The sequence below is a fragment of the Mobula birostris genome, chromosome 13, assembly GCF_030028105.1.
Source record: "Mobula birostris isolate sMobBir1 chromosome 13, sMobBir1.hap1, whole genome shotgun sequence".
NCBI classification, from domain to species: domain Eukaryota; kingdom Metazoa; phylum Chordata; class Chondrichthyes; order Myliobatiformes; family Myliobatidae; genus Mobula; species Mobula birostris.
Window position 1 is genome coordinate 9,414,518 of NC_092382.1, and position 15,753 is coordinate 9,430,270.

A 15,753-nucleotide genomic window follows, 5' to 3' on the forward strand; every position below is an offset into this window, starting at 1 on the left:
CCCATTCTTAGAGAGACAGGAAGAGCATCAGAGAATTTGATGGTCATTCCAGATACCAGCACTGTGCCCAGTTAGAAGATGATTTCTCTCTCCAACTTGGGAGGAACTACACTGCAACAGTGTGATACCAGATCACACCTTGGCAACTAAAGTGATCTCATCTGAAATGTTGTCCTACACCCATTGATGGATTTTGTAAATCTTTTTACAGGTTAAAAATGGCAAGGAATTTGTCTACGGGAATCTCGAACACAACACGACAGTTTTGCTGTCTCTGTCCAGATATTTAAGAAGTGGAGCAAGGGATTCACTCGATCATCCTTCCTGCTCAGACTGTGGGGAGGGATTCACTCGATCATCTCAACTTTGGGTACATCAGCAAGCTCACACTGGGACAAGGCCATTCACCTGTTCTGTGTGTGAGAAGGGATTGAGTCAGTCTGCCAACCTGTGGACACACCGGTCAGTTCACATCGAGCAGAGGCTGGTCATCTGCTGAATTTGTGGGGAAGGTTTCACTCGGTTATCTGACCTAATGGCTCACCAGCGAGTTCACACTGGGGAGAGGCCGTTCACCTGCTCAGACTGTAGGAAGGGATTCGCTCAGTCATCTCATCTACAGAGTCACCAACGTGTTCACACTGGAGAGAGGCCGTTCACCTGCTCAGACTGTGGGAGGGGATTTACCCAGTCATCCAATCTGAAAGTTCATCAGCGAGTTCACACTGGGGAGAGGCCGTTCACCTGCTCAGACTGTGGGAAGGGATTCACTCTGTCATCCCAACTGAAAGTACATCAGAGGGTTCACACTGGAGAGAGGCCGTTCACCTGCTCGGACTGTGGGAAGGGATTCACTCAGTCATCTCACCTACAGACACACTGGTCATTTCACACTGGAGAGAGGCCATTTACCTGCCCAGACTGTGGGAAGGGATTCACTCGGTCATCTCACCTACAGAGTCACCAACGAGTTCATACTGGGGAGAAGCCGTTCACCTGCTCAGTCTGTAGGAAGGGATTCGCTTGTTCATCCAATCTGAAGGTACATCAGAGGGTTCACACTGGGGAGAGGCCGTTCACCTGCTCAGACTGTGGGAAGGGATTCACTCAGGCATCTCACCTACTGAGACACCAATCAGTTTACACTGGGGGGAGGCCATTCACCTGCTCAGACTGTGGGAAGGGATTCTCTCAGGCATCCAAGCTGAAGGTACATCAGAGAGTTCACACCGGAGAAAGGCCATTCACCTGCTCAGACTGTGGGAAGGGATTCACTCAGGCATCTCACCTACTGACACACCGGTCATTTCACACTGGGGAGAGGCCATTCACCTGCCCAGACTGTGGGAAGGGATTCACTCAGTCATCCCATCTACAGAGTCACCAACGAGTTCACACTGGGGAGAGGCCGTTCACCTGCTCAGACTGCGGGAAGGGATTCGTTCGCTCATCCAATCTGAAGGTACATCAGCGATTTCACACTGGGGAGAGGCCGTTCACCTGCTCAGACTGTGGGAAGGGATTCACTTTGTCATCCCAATTGAAGGTACATCAGAGGGTTCACACTGGAGAGAGACCATTCACCTGCTTGGACTGTGGGAAGGGATTCACTCAGGCATCTCAACTACTGACACACCAGTCAGTTCACACGGGGGAGAGGCCGTTCACCTGCTCAGACTGTGGGAAGGGATTCACTCGGTCATCTGACCTACAGAGACACCAGCGAATTCACACCGGGGAGAGGCCATTCACCTGCACAGACTGTGGGAAGGGATTCACTTGCTCATCCAGTCTGAAGGTACATCAGCGAGTTCACACTGGGGAGAAGCCGTTCACCTGCTCGGAATGTGGGAAGGGATTCACAGAGTCATCCAAACTACTGGCACACCAGACAGTTCACACTGGGGAGAGGCCATTCATCTGCTCAGACTGTGGGAGGGGATTCACTCAGTCATCTAATCTACTGAGACACCAGCGAGTTCACACTGGGTAGAGGCTGATCACCTGCTCAGGCATTGGGAAGAGATTCTCTCAGCCATCTCCAACAAATGTGCATCATTGAGTTCACACTGGGGAGAGGCCGTTCACCTGCTGTGAATGTGGGAAGGGATTCACTCCGTTATCTAACCTTTTGACACATGACCGGGTTCACAATGGGGAGAAAGTTTCAATAAGCTGAATGCTGGATATTTGTCCATCACTGTTGCTGAATGCAATTTCGAGAGTGACTGTAGGTGCTGAACTCTGCAATTATTGCTGTTGCTCACCACACCCAGTTCTGCACCCTGGTCACTGGGCATGGGAGGAGTTTCTTCTATATATTCACCTTTAGTGGGACTGGAGTTTAATATTCTGGATCTGTGACAAATAAATCAGTTCTATTTTAACTCTGTCTCCGGTACCTTGTGAATTTATAACACACCTAGTGTACAGTAGAGAGTTAACTCCGGCTGGCTGGACCCGGCCAGTGATTCTGTCCCATGACAGTCCTTTTAAATCCTCCCCTGTTGTTCATCTCTCGCTCTCCCTAGGGTGATGAGTTCCAAACAGTCACCACTCTGTGGGTGAGGAGGTTTCTGTTGAATTTTCTGCAGACTGAAGAAGTCGAGCTGACTGCAGTTCTGTCTGAGATGTTCTTCACCCCTCTCATCTCTGGGCTGTGTTAACCTCCTTATTCAGGGCTCATTTCCACATTATGGGTCATTTTCCTGCTTCTAAAGGGTTGTTAGAAAACACCACTGTCCTCTAAAGACTGAAAGCAGAATGGGAAACCATTAGTTGGATGTTCAACGGAGCAGGGTCAGAAACCAGAGGTGGGTCTGCACAGGGCAGAGTTTGGGACTCTGGACGATGGTTGGGGTAAGAACGTATGATGAGAAGGGAGTCAGCAGTGGGGTGTGGCAGCGAATGACAGAGTGGAAACGTTGGAAGCTGATTGACAGAGAAAATAATTCGGTTGTCTGACTGATGACACAAACAATACCTGTGGTGAGGTGCTCCACTGGTCGAGGAACATGTGTGTGGTGGGAATGGTTTTATCTATTGAGGGAGTTGTTCCTGTGTGTTTATCCTGTAATATTATATCTGGATGTTTATTTTAGATTATCCTATCTGTAATAATGTATTGATTATCTTATAAATAGTGAGATTCTGTCCCTAACTGGATCAGGCTTGAATTTATGGTGCCTTAATGAAGTTATGGTGCTCATTCATGAGTTTGTATTTTAAAGCAAGATTTTGGTGAATGATGTTTGCCTCTTGATTGTGCCTTCATATGTAATCAGACTGATTCAAACTGCTAGAGGATCCTGGAATGTGTTGGATTGTGTCTGGTTTCTCGGCATTTGCTGCATTTATTGCCTCGTTTGTTTGTATTGTATGTGTTTTTGATTTTTTTTTTCTTTCTGTGAACCACCTTGTCCTGTATTTCTGCAAGGAACCCCTCTGTTTCTGGGAAGAGGTCTCCAACTCTCTGTCAGGTGTTCGATGCTTCCTTGTCACCATCTCGTCTGCTCAGATCGTTGGGATGTCTCCCATGGAGGGTCATACTCATTCCACTGGTTAATGTTTTCTTCCATAGTGATGATTCATTTTTCTCAGTTTGCCTCTCATCTAAGTTTTCTAGTCTGTATTTCTTACCACGATTGCAGATACACACATGGCGTGCTGAATCCTGTTCAGTTTTGATGAAAATATATACTTGTAAGTTTTATCTGACAGGTTGTGATTTTTTTTTCATGTGTGTTATTTCTCTTCCTCCTTCCATCCAAGGTAGTGTTAATCTAAGTGGGGTTGAGTGTAAATAGTCGGCCTTTTCTCCTTGGAGTGACAGAGGATGAGAGGTGACCTGATAGAGGTGTATAAGATGAGGAGAGGCATTGATCATGTGGACAGACAGGTTTTTTCCCCAGGGCTGAAATGGCTAACACAAGAGGGCATTGTTTTAAGGTGCGTGGATGTAGGTATAGAAGAGATATCAAGGGTAAATTTATGCAGAGAGTAGTAAATGCGTGGAATGGGCTGCCAGTGGCGGTGGTTGAGGTGGAATTGATAGGGTCTTTTAAGAGTCTCCTGGACAGGTACATGGTGCTTAGAAAAATAGAGGAGTATGGGTAAGCCTAGGTAATTCTAGGGCAAGGACATGTTCAGCACAGCTTTGTGGGCCGAAGGGCCTGTATACTGTGTTGTAGGTTTTCTATGTCTCTAAGTCGCTGCATGTGAGGCTGCTGAACAAGATCACAGCTCATGGAATTACAGGAAAGATGCTTGTATGGGTCGAAGATTGACTGACAAGGCAGAAAGAGTCAGAATAATGTGGAGAATTCTGTTTTGCTGTCGCTAACTAATGGTGTTCCGTAGGGGTCAGTATTGAGACCACATCTTTTCACATTAAATCTGAATGATATGGATGACGGAATTGATACCTGGGTGATGAACTTTGCAGTTGATACAAAGATAGGTACGGGACAGGTAGTTTAGAGCAAAGCTGGAGTCTGCAGAAGGACTTTGATAGGTTTGGAGAACAGACAACGAAGTAGCAGATGAAATACAGTGTATGCAAGTGTCCAGTCATGTACAATTGGTAGAAAGAATAAAGACAGAGAGAAAAAAATAAATGGGAGAAAATACAAAAATCAGAAATAGGTACTTGGGACTCCGTGAACAGGAGCCCCTGAAGGTTTGCTTGCAGATTGAGTTAAGGATGACAACTGTAACGTTAGCATATAGGATCAAGGATGTGGTACTGGAGCTTTATAACACATTGGTCAGATCACGCAGTTTCCGACCTCCCATCTGAGAAAAAGATATGCTCATATCGGAGCGGGTTCGAAGAAGGTTCACGAGAATGATTCCAGGAATGAAAGCGTTAACTTAAGATCTTTGACCCTGTACTCACTGGTCCAGAAGAAAGAGAGGGGATCTCATTGAAACCTATCAAATATTGAAAGGCCTCGGCAGAGTGGCTATGAAGAAGATGCACCCTACGCTGTGTGGGTCTGGGACCAGAGGCCACGGCCTCAATGTATAGAGCATCCACTGACAGCAGAGATGAGGAGGAATTTCTTGAGTCAGGGAGTGGTAAATCTTTGGAATTCATTGCCATGGACGGAGGAGATGCCAAGTCATTGAGTATATTTAAAAAGGATGTTCAAGGATTATGGGGAGAAGGCAGGAGAATGGAGTTGAGAGAGAGAATCAATTGGACACGAAGGAATGGTGGAACAGACTCGATTGGCTGAGCAGTCTCTGTCTCATATCTCATGGCTCAAGAAGAGTCTAGTGAGGTTGCATTCGGGTTAGGGTATTGTTAGGGTATCCGCACCTGGATTATTGTATCCAGTTTTGGTGGTTCTGCTGTAGGAGAGAGGACGTCAATCTGGAATGAGTGCAGGAGAGATTTACGAGAATGGTGCCGGTACTCGAGGGACTGAGTTCTGGAGAGAGGCTGGGCAGGTTGGGACTTCACACCTTGAAGTGCAGGAGATTGAGGCTGACATGATGCAGGTGTCCCAAACCCTGAGTGTACAGAACTGGGGAACGTGCGCAGTCCTTTTCCCCACTTTTGTGGAACCAACAACCAGACGGCACCAGTTCAAGGTGAGAGAGGATTGATTTAATAGGGATGCCAGGGGAAAATTATTAATCCACTCTCCCTTCCGGTTCATCGTTTAACTAACTCGATGAGTCCACTCTCAGGTTAAAGGAGCAACACCTCATATTACATCCGGGTAGTTTACAACCCGATGGCATGAACATCGATATCTTTAACTTCTACCTCTTCCTTTTTATCAAACCCACACGCCTGTCTCCTCCATTCTGTCTCCCCACTTCTCTCTTCTCCACTGTGGACCGTCTCCCTCTGGTTCCTCTTTTACTTCCTATTTTCCCCATGGTCCGCTCTCCTATCCTATCAGATTCCTTCTTTTCAGTCCTTTGAATTTTCCACCTCCCACCTCACAGCGTCTCACTTCATCTCCCACCTCCCCCACCCTCTCACCTTCACTCTTACCTGGTTTCACCTGTCATCTACCAGCTTGGACTCTTCCACTCCCCGCATCATCTTGTTCCAGCTTCTCCCCACTTCCAGTCCTGATGAAGGGTCTCGGCAGGAAATCTCTGTTTTGATTTATCCCCCTCTGTAGAAGCTACCTGACCTCCTGACTTCCTCCAACATTTTGTGTATGTTACTCTGCATCTCCAATATCTGCAGAGTCTCATCGGGACAGAGTGCAGAATGCAGAGACTACATCGGGTCTCACTAATGTCGAGGAGGCCACACCTGGAAAGCTGGAAACAGGAGATGACCCCAACAGGCACGATGTTGAAAAGTTGCCTCATGTGGAAGGACTGTTTGGGACCCTGACTAGTGGTGGGGAGGGTGGTTTGGGGCAGGACTGGCACTTCATCCACTTGCAGAGTTGGCTTCCAGCCCCCTGCACCCCTCCTTATCGCTGTAAACCTCTCCGTTTTGTGGACAACACTGCCACTTGGTGGTGATTTGCCACAATAACAGGAGCCCCTGATTTGTGGACTCCATTGTCACCAGGTGGCGCTCTGCTGCAGGAACACAGAGACAGAAATGTGACGCTGCAGTCTGCTGAAATGTTTATTCAAGATTGTTTAATTCCATTTCCAGCAGAAAAATGTAACTGAGATCAAAATAGTTATTACTCTGGATCCAAAGGAACACAAAAACACAATAGTAAAAACATATATCCACAGCTTATATACTGTGCACGGATTGATTGGATGTCCATAAAGTGACGCTCGGCAGGGGATGTCTGCAAATAAGATGACAGACAGGAAATTATAAAGTAGATGTGTTTGGTGATGTGGAATGGGTGGGTTAGTTGGGTAGAGACATTTATCAGCCTTACTGCTTGGAGAAAGTAGCTGTCCCAGAGGCTGGCCGTCCTGGTGAGGATGCTGCGTCGTCTACCCAGATGGGAGTGGGGCAAACAGTCCATGAGTGGGATGGTGGAGGTAGATTATGAAAATCAGGTTGGTGCTTGATCTCAAGAGAGGGAATTTGGAAAATACCAATGAGACTCCTTTTTGAACAGCTTGTAATTGTGCCCACTAGGGAAAAGTTAATTCTGGATTGGGTGTTGTGTAATGACCCAAATTTGATTACGAAGCTTATGGTAAAGGAAACGTGGACTTGGTGATCATAACATGTTACAATTCACCCTGCACTTTGAGAGGGGAAAGGTACGAGAAGATGCATCATTATTAGTGGAGTGCGGGGAACTACAGAGGCATGGGAGAAGAGCTCACCAAAGTTGATTGGAAGGGGACACTAGCATGGATGATGGCAGAATAGCAATGGCTGGAGTTGCTCAATTTGACAGCCTCAGGGTTGAAGAGAAACACATAATACTCCAGCTGCACAGCTCCAACCTGAAGGCACGAATATCGATTTCTCCTTGCAGTTAAAAAAAAAATCACTGCCCATAGCCTTTCCTTCTACTCTTCACCCTGGCCATTCACCATTAGTTATGTAAATATGATGCTACCATTCATTACGAGAGGTCTATCCATAAGGATATATTGTTGAGATGTTTTCAGGCAATGGTTAAACCACACGGACAATTATGAGCAGTGTAGGGACTCATTTCAGGAAAAATGTGCTGGAGTTGGACAGAGTCAAATGGAGGTACCAGTTTAACTTCCCGACTGGCCTCAAACTTATCACCAGAGTCTCACGCTAGACCCCTTTGCTGCAATCTCTCTATCTTTTCCAGCTGGAACATCCTCTACCTTTCTGATTCCTCCTTGTTTTTCTGCCTCTTCTCTCTGTTTTCTTGCCTCTCTAGCCTTAAACTGCCTGTGCCTTTCCACAGCCTCCATCTTTAATTTTTCTAACTTGTACAGGAGCCCAAGCTCACTAGGTTTACTTTCAGGAAACATCTCCAACTCCTCCACTTTAAACACACCCTCATATACATAATGTTCAGCTATTATCCTCTGCATGTGTGACCTCCTCATTGTCAATTTCACCTTAGCAAGTTTTAACCTTTTAGCAATAATCAACAACTCAATCCTTCTGGTGTCCTTTAGTGCCTCAGAGGTTGGCGCTTCCAGAAATCTATCAACATCCATTGCTGCTGATTTTCCACACACAAATAAATCAAAAGGGATTTCTCCAATGAAATCGATAATTAATCAATACGCCCTCAAATCTGTGCATATCCCGGATGCAAGCCCAAATTTTGTTATGAAATGTAACGCTTTAGAAACGAAACAGCAGCAATAGACTACACCTGGAGTCTGGTTTTGATGTTAAATCCACTATCTTTATTAGTATCTACTAACAATATAGTAACTTAAGCAAGATAAACAAAAGTTAACAGTGTTATGTGTACGTGTGTATAAATATAACTCCCAAACTATTGAGCTCGGGGGAAACAAGGCTTGGAGTCTTGAGATGGTGAACTATGAGAGTTCAGTTCAACCACAGAGCAGTTGAGGAGAGAGGGATATTTGTAATCCAGGGTAAATGTCGAGAGAAGGCAATAATGTGAATTCCACAGTATCCATGGTGGTAAAACGAGAGAACAGTCGCTGTAGATGTTATCCGTCGTCGTTCCAAATCCATTTATGAATTATCACAGTAAGTGACTTGTCACAAGGGGTATCGTCTTCAAGTGAATTACCACACCACACCCAGGCAAGTGTTAACACATAAATGGTCCTCACAGGATACCCCAAATCCGATCCACTCCTATGGATCAAATGAGGTGACAACCACACATTCAATGTTCGCTGAATCGATAATTAACCCACCCTTGTGGGCAGTGGAAAGTTCTAAACAGTGACCCTTGGCCAGTAGTTCCCTTGTTTCGATCCTTCCATTTATCCTCCTTCATCTCCGTCTGACTGAGTATCTGTGTCCTTGGTTAAAACTAAACAAGCAGTGAGCAATGTAAACAAGCTGCAAGTCAGATTGATTTCCATTCTTAATCTCTCTCTCTCTCTCTCTCTTAAAATGACAGTCCACAGAAAATGAAACCTAGGGATTCATAACAATGGCCACTCCCCAGTGTGAACTCGCTGATGACACTGTAGGTTGGATGAATCAGTGAATCTCTTCCCACATTCTGAGCAGCTGAATGGCTTCTCCCCAGTGTGAACTGACTGGTGTGCCAATAGTTTGGATGATCGAATGAATCCTTTCCCACATTCTGAGCAGGTGAACAGCTTCTCTCCAGTGTGAACTGGCTGATGACTCTGTAGGTTGGATGACCGAGTGAATCCCTTCCCACATTCTGAGCAGGTGTACGGCCTCTCCCCAGTGTGAACTCGCTGATGTCTCTGTAGGGTGGACGAATCAGTGAATCTCTTCCCACATTCTGAGTAGGCGAACGGCCTCTCCCCCATGTGAACTGACTGGTGTGCCAGTAGTCTGGATGACCTAGTGAATCTCTTCCCACATTCTAAGCAGGTGAACGGCTTCTCCCCAGTGTGAACTCGCTGGTGACTCTAGGTGGGATGAATCAGTGAATCTCTTCCCACAGTCTGAGCAGGTGAACGGCTTCTCCCCAGAGTGAATTCGCTGGTGTTTCTGTAGGGTGGATGAATCAGTGAATCTCTTCCCACAGAATGAGCAGGTGAACGGCTTCTCCCCAGTGTGAACTCGCTGATGTCTCTGTAGGTCGGATGACTGAGTGAATCTCTTCCCACATTCTGAGCAGGTGAATGGCTTCTCCCCAGTGTGAATTCGCTGATGTCTCTGTAGGATGGATGAATCAGTGAATCTCTTCCCACATTCTGAGCAGGTGAATGGCTTCTCCCCAGTGTGAACTCGCTGGTGAGCCATTAGGTTAGATGACTGAGTGAATCCTTTTTCCTTTCCCAGAAATTCAGCAGATGACCAGCCTCTACCCAGTCTGAACTGACTGGTGTGTCCACAGGTGGGAAGACCAACTGAATCCTTTCTCACACACAGAACAGATGAATGGCCTTGCCCAGTGTGAACTTGCTGATATACCTTCAATTGAGATAACCGAGTGAATCCATTCCCACTATCTGAGCAGGTGAACGGCCTTTCCCTTGGAAAGTTACGGGCATGTCAGTCAGTCAGAAGACTGAGAGAATACCTCCCCACAGTCTGAACAGGAACAATGGTCGATCCCTTGCTCCAGTTCTTAAATATCTTGACAGGGACAACAAAACTGGCGTGCCGTGTTTGAAATTGCTGGAGGCAAATTCTTTCTCGTTTTTAACCTGTAAAAAGATTTACAAAATCCATCAATTGGTGTAGGACAACATTTCAGATGAGATTACTTGAGTTGCCAAGGTTTGATCTGGTATCACAGTGTTACAGTGAGGTTCAACCCAAGTTGGACAGAGAAATCATCTTCTGAATGGGCACAGTGCTGGTATCTGGAGTGACCATCAAATTCTCTGATGCTCTTCCTGTCTCTAAAAGAATGGGGCATTTCTGCCATCTCCAATCTGTGATCTGGCTCAGTTTGACTCTCTCCATCGGTATTATTCCCTGTTCCTGCTGAGCCCCATGGATGCCTGGCCCCACAGTAACTGAAACACCCTCTCACAAATAGTCTTTCTTGACATGCATCTGGGATTTTCTTTTATGTATTATTAACTTAAAGTGCCACAGTTTTAACGCCATATAAAAAATTCCTGCTGAGATGAATGGTTGGTCCACACAGCTGTTAAAAGGACTTAGAGTGAATTTTTGTATTATTTCAGGTTCTTGTCACAGTCACAGAAAATTACAACACAGAAACAGGCCCTTTGGGCCATCTGGTTTGTGCTGAACTATTTAAACTGCCCACTTCCATACCCCTACCATCCATGTACCTATGCAAACCTCTTAAATGTTGAAATTGAGCTCGCATGCACCACTTGTGCTGGCTGCTCATTCCACACCCGGATGACCGTCTGTGTGAAGAAGTTTCCCCTCATGTGCGCCTAACATCTCACCTTTCACCCTTAACCCATGGCCTCTGGTTGTAGTACCGCCCAATCTCAGTAGAGAAAGCCAGCTTGCATTTACCCTATCTATACCCCTCTATCACAATCAAATCTCCCCTCGGTCTTCTACATTCTAAGGAATAAAGTCTTGACCTGCTCAATCTTTCCTTATAACCCAAGTCCTCCAGACCTGGCAAAATCCTTGTGAATCTTCTCTGAACTCTTTCAACCTCTTTTACATCTTTCTGTAGGTTGGTGACCAAAACCGCACACAATACTCCAAATTAGGCCTCACCAATGTCTTGTACAAAGTCAACAGAACATCCATCTATTGTTGTCAGTACTTTGGTTCAAAAAGGCCAACGTGCCAAAATCTTTCTTTCCATCCCTATCTAACTGTGACACCACTTTCAGTGAAATACAGACCTGTATTCTCAGATGCCTTTCTTCTACAGCAATCCTCAGTGCCCTAACATTCACTGTGTAAGACCTAGGTCCAACCAAAATGCAACACCTCACACTTGTCTCCATTAAATTCCATTTTGCATTTCTTATCCCATTATTCCAGCTGATCCAGATTGCACTGCAAGCCATGATAGTCTTCCTTGCTGTTCACGACACCACTAATCTTGGTGTGATCCACAAATTTGCTGATCCAGTTAACCACACTATCAACCAGATTACTGATATAGATGACACACAATAACAGATACAGCACTGATCCCTGTGGCAAACCACTAGTCACAGGCCTCCAGTCAGAGAGGCAACCATGTGCTACCACACTCTGGCTTCTCCCAAAGACAGTGACTCACCCAATTTACTATCTCATCTTGAATGCTGAGTGACTGAACCTTCTTGACCAATCTCCCATATGAGACTTTGCCCAGTGCCTTGCTAAAGTCCATGTAGACAACATCCACTGCCTTGCCTTCAACCACTTTCCTCATAACTTCCTCAAGAGACTCTATAAGATTGGATAGACATGACCTACCGTGCACAAAGCCATGCTGTCTATCCTTTATCAGTCCACACCTATCCAAATACTTACAGTATATATCCGGTTCCTGCACATACATTCCAATAACTTACCCAAAACCTGTTGGGAAACTTTCAGAAACCAAAAGCAGACAACTAAAAAAAAAAGTCAGGTGAGCTCAGGGCATGGAATCATGATACTGTTGTCATTCATGCGTCTTGGTAGCACCCAACAGTCTGAGGCATTTAGAGGAACAAAATATCCTGGCCTCAATATCTCTTGAAAAGCAAGGTTCCCTGCACCTGTAACTTTTCAACTTTTATTTTAGCAGGCATGTATAAACTCTACATCCTCAAAATTTCACTTCTGAAGGCCTCCCACTTACCAAGTACTCCTTTGCCAGAAAGCAGCCTGTTCCAAACCACACTTGTCAGAGCCTTTCTCATACCATCAAAATTGACCTTTCTCCAATTTAGAATCTCAACCCGTGGTGCACACCTCTCGTTTTCCATATTTACTTTGAATCTCATGGCATTATGATCACTAATTTCTGTCACCAGCCCTGGATCATTTCCTAACAGCTTACTGCACACTTCTACGTCAGGAATTCAAATTACAGATTAAGGGCACACTTGACAAACTCTACTCCATCTAGTCCTTTTGCTGTATGGGAGTCCCAGTCAATATATGGAAAGTTAAAATCACTTACTGGAACAACCTTTGCATCTTGGCATGGTGCAATCTCTCTACAAATTTATTCCTCTAAATCCCTCAAACTGTTGGATGCAACCAAGTCCCCACAATGGATACAACTTCATAATTCCCTGTCCTGAGCTCATCTGGCTTTCCTACGATGCTTCTTGCATTGTGATATACACAGCTCAGCACATTCATTGCACCATGCTCAACCATTTGATTGCTGACTCTGTCTGAGGTCTGAACAACATCTGACTGATGTCAAGAAAACAAACTCTCCCTCATTGTCACAAAAACAAAGGAGCTGATTATGGACGACAGGAGGAATGGAGACAGGCTAACCCCTATTGACATCAATGGATCTGGGGTTAAGAAGGTGAACAGCTTTAAATTCCTCAGCATAAACATCACCAAGGATCTCACATATAACCATATAACAATTACAGCATGGAAACAGGCAATCTCAGCCCTTCTAGTCCATGCTGAATGCTTACTCTCACCTAGTCCCACCAACCTGCACTCAGCCCATAACCCTCCATTCCTTTCCTGTCCATACAGCTATCCAATTTTACTTTAAATGACAATGTCGAGCCTGCCTCTACCACTTCTGCTGGAAGCTCATTCCACACAGCTACCACACTCTACCACTCCCCTCATGTTACCCCTAAACTTCTGCCCCCTAACTCTCAACTCATGTCCTCTTGTTTGAATCTCACCTACTCTCAATGGAAAAAGCCTATACACGTCAACTCTATCTATCCCCCTCATAATTTTAAATACCTCTGTCAAGACCCCCTCAACCTTCTACGCTCCAAAAAAAATAAAGACCCAACTTGTTCAACCTTTCTCTGTAACTGAGGTGCTGAAACCCAGGTAACATTCTAGTAAATCTCTGTATTCTCTCTATTTTGTTGACATCTTTCCGATTATTCGGTGACCAGAACTGTACACAATACTCCAAATTTGGCCTTACCAATGCCTTGTACAATTTTAACATTACATTCCAGCTCCTATACTCAATGCTCTGATTTATGAAGGCCAGCACACCAAAAGCTTTCTTCACCACCCTATCCACATGAGATTCCACCTTCAGGGAATGATGCACCATTACTCCCAGATCCCTCTGTTCTACTGCATTCTTCAATGCCCTACCATTTACCATGTATGTCCTATTTTGATTATCCTACCAAAATGTAGCATCTCACACTCACCAGCATTAAACTCCATTTGCCATCTTTCATGTACATGGTCTGTACACACCGGCTGTGTTGTGAAAAGAGCACAGCAGCACCTCTTTCACCGCAGATAGTTGAAGAAGTTGGGGATGGGGCCCAAAATCCAAAGGTCTTTCTACAGGGACACACAATTGAGAGCATCCTGACTGGCTGCATCACTGCCTGGTATGGGAACTGTACTTCCCTTAATCGCAGGAACCTGCAGAGAGTGGTGCGGACAGCCCAGCGCAAATGTAGATGTGAACTTCCCACTATTCAGGACATTTACAGAGACAGGTGTGTAAAAGGGGCCCAAAGGATATTGGGGACCCAATTCACCACAACCACAAACTGTTCCTGCTGCTACCATCCAGGAAACGGTACCACAGCAAAGGGACCAACAGGCTCTGGGACATCATCTTCTACCAGGCCATTAGACTGATTAATTCATGCTGATACAATTGTAAACTATGTTATATCGACTGTCCTATGTATAAACTATCTGTTATAAATTACTGTGAATTGCACTTTTAACATTCAGATGGAGATGTAAATATTTCTACTCCTCATGTATATGAAGGACGTATGTAATAAAGTCAATTCCATTCAATTCACCCACTCCACTATCTGTTCTGTCATTCTGGCTCCCATTTCCCCTACAACTTATTTTAACCACACACCCCCTCTCCCCACACTAGCACTAGCGAGCCTTACCACTGGGATATTAGTCCCCTCTTATTCTGTTCCCCTCACTAACAAATCCCCTATCACCCCTTTGATTTTTCTCTGCCAGGTAATCTCAACAGTTTCTAAAGTGGTCCACCTGTTGTTGTGGGGGATGGCCACAAAAGTACTCTGTGATGGCTATTTAACCTCATTCCCCTTCCTGACTCTCACCCAGTTTCCTGTATCCTGCACCTTGGGTGTAACTCACCTCTCTTCATGTCATATCTATCACCCCCTCCAACTCCTGGATGATCCAGAATTCATCCATTTCAAGTTCCAACTCCTTAAACTGCAGGGTTACAAGCTGCAGCTGGATGCACATCTTGTACGTCATGGCATCAGGGACACCGGAGGTCTCCCCACCTTCCCACCAATCTCCCCTCAAATTTGTAATGACCAGTGTGCACATGAAGCTTGTATTATGCAATTTTTCCACATGTGCACAGTGAATTTTATATAGAGAGGTATTCATTTTAACAGCTATCAAATCACTGTCTATAAGAACTTTGATCTCCTCTGGGTTTGTTTAAGTTCATCTGCACTCTCACACAACCTATGTTCCAGGCCTGTAACAGGTGATGATGGATTTTCTTGCCAGAGCTTTTGCACACGGTCCATGTGTCATTTGCTTGCTAAATGACGCTTAAAAGTCAGATTTCCAAATATCACTCCACTTCTTCCCACTTGCAAATTCTCCAGTAACTTTTGCATCGTCACAATACACACAGGTAACACCAGTTTCTGTATTGTACATAAATATTTCCCCTGAACCCTCCCCCAGGTGACTGACGGTGGTGAACTCAGTGATGGCAATGCCAATGAATATGAAGGGAAGGGCAGTAGTCTGTCTCATTGGAGTCTGGCACATTTGTGATGTGAAAGCTACTTGTTGCCCAGGGCAAAGGTGTTTGATATCATTATGTACCCAGAGAGAGTGGGACAAAACATGTTCTCACGGGTAGAAAGTCCAGAACAAGAGGGGGTGGAACAAGCAACAGACACAAAATGCTGGGGGAACTCAGCAGGCCAGGCAGCATCTATGGAAAAGAGTACTAATGCTGAGTTCCTCCAGCAATTTGTGTGTGTTGCTCGGATTTCCAGCATCTGCAGATTTTCTCTTGTTTGTGACTGGAGGCAGAACAAAGGTGATTTTCACAACAGCTGATGTAAAAGATTTTGTTCCCTTTCTCCGAGTTCCCG

The 15,753-nt window shown here is 45.3% G+C and overlaps 1 protein-coding gene across 1 annotated transcript in view; it reads left to right on the forward strand.

The window, feature by feature from the left end:
* Positions 1–15,753, forward strand: part of LOC140208329 (uncharacterized) — a 330,302-nt gene that overhangs the window by 2,003 nt on the left and 312,546 nt on the right. The window contains exon 2 of the mRNA XM_072276923.1: positions 212–1,847. Coding sequence (XP_072133024.1) covers positions 536–1,847 — 1,312 coding nt within the window. The 5' untranslated portion in view covers positions 212–535. The remainder of the gene's footprint in view (positions 1–211; positions 1,848–15,753) is intronic.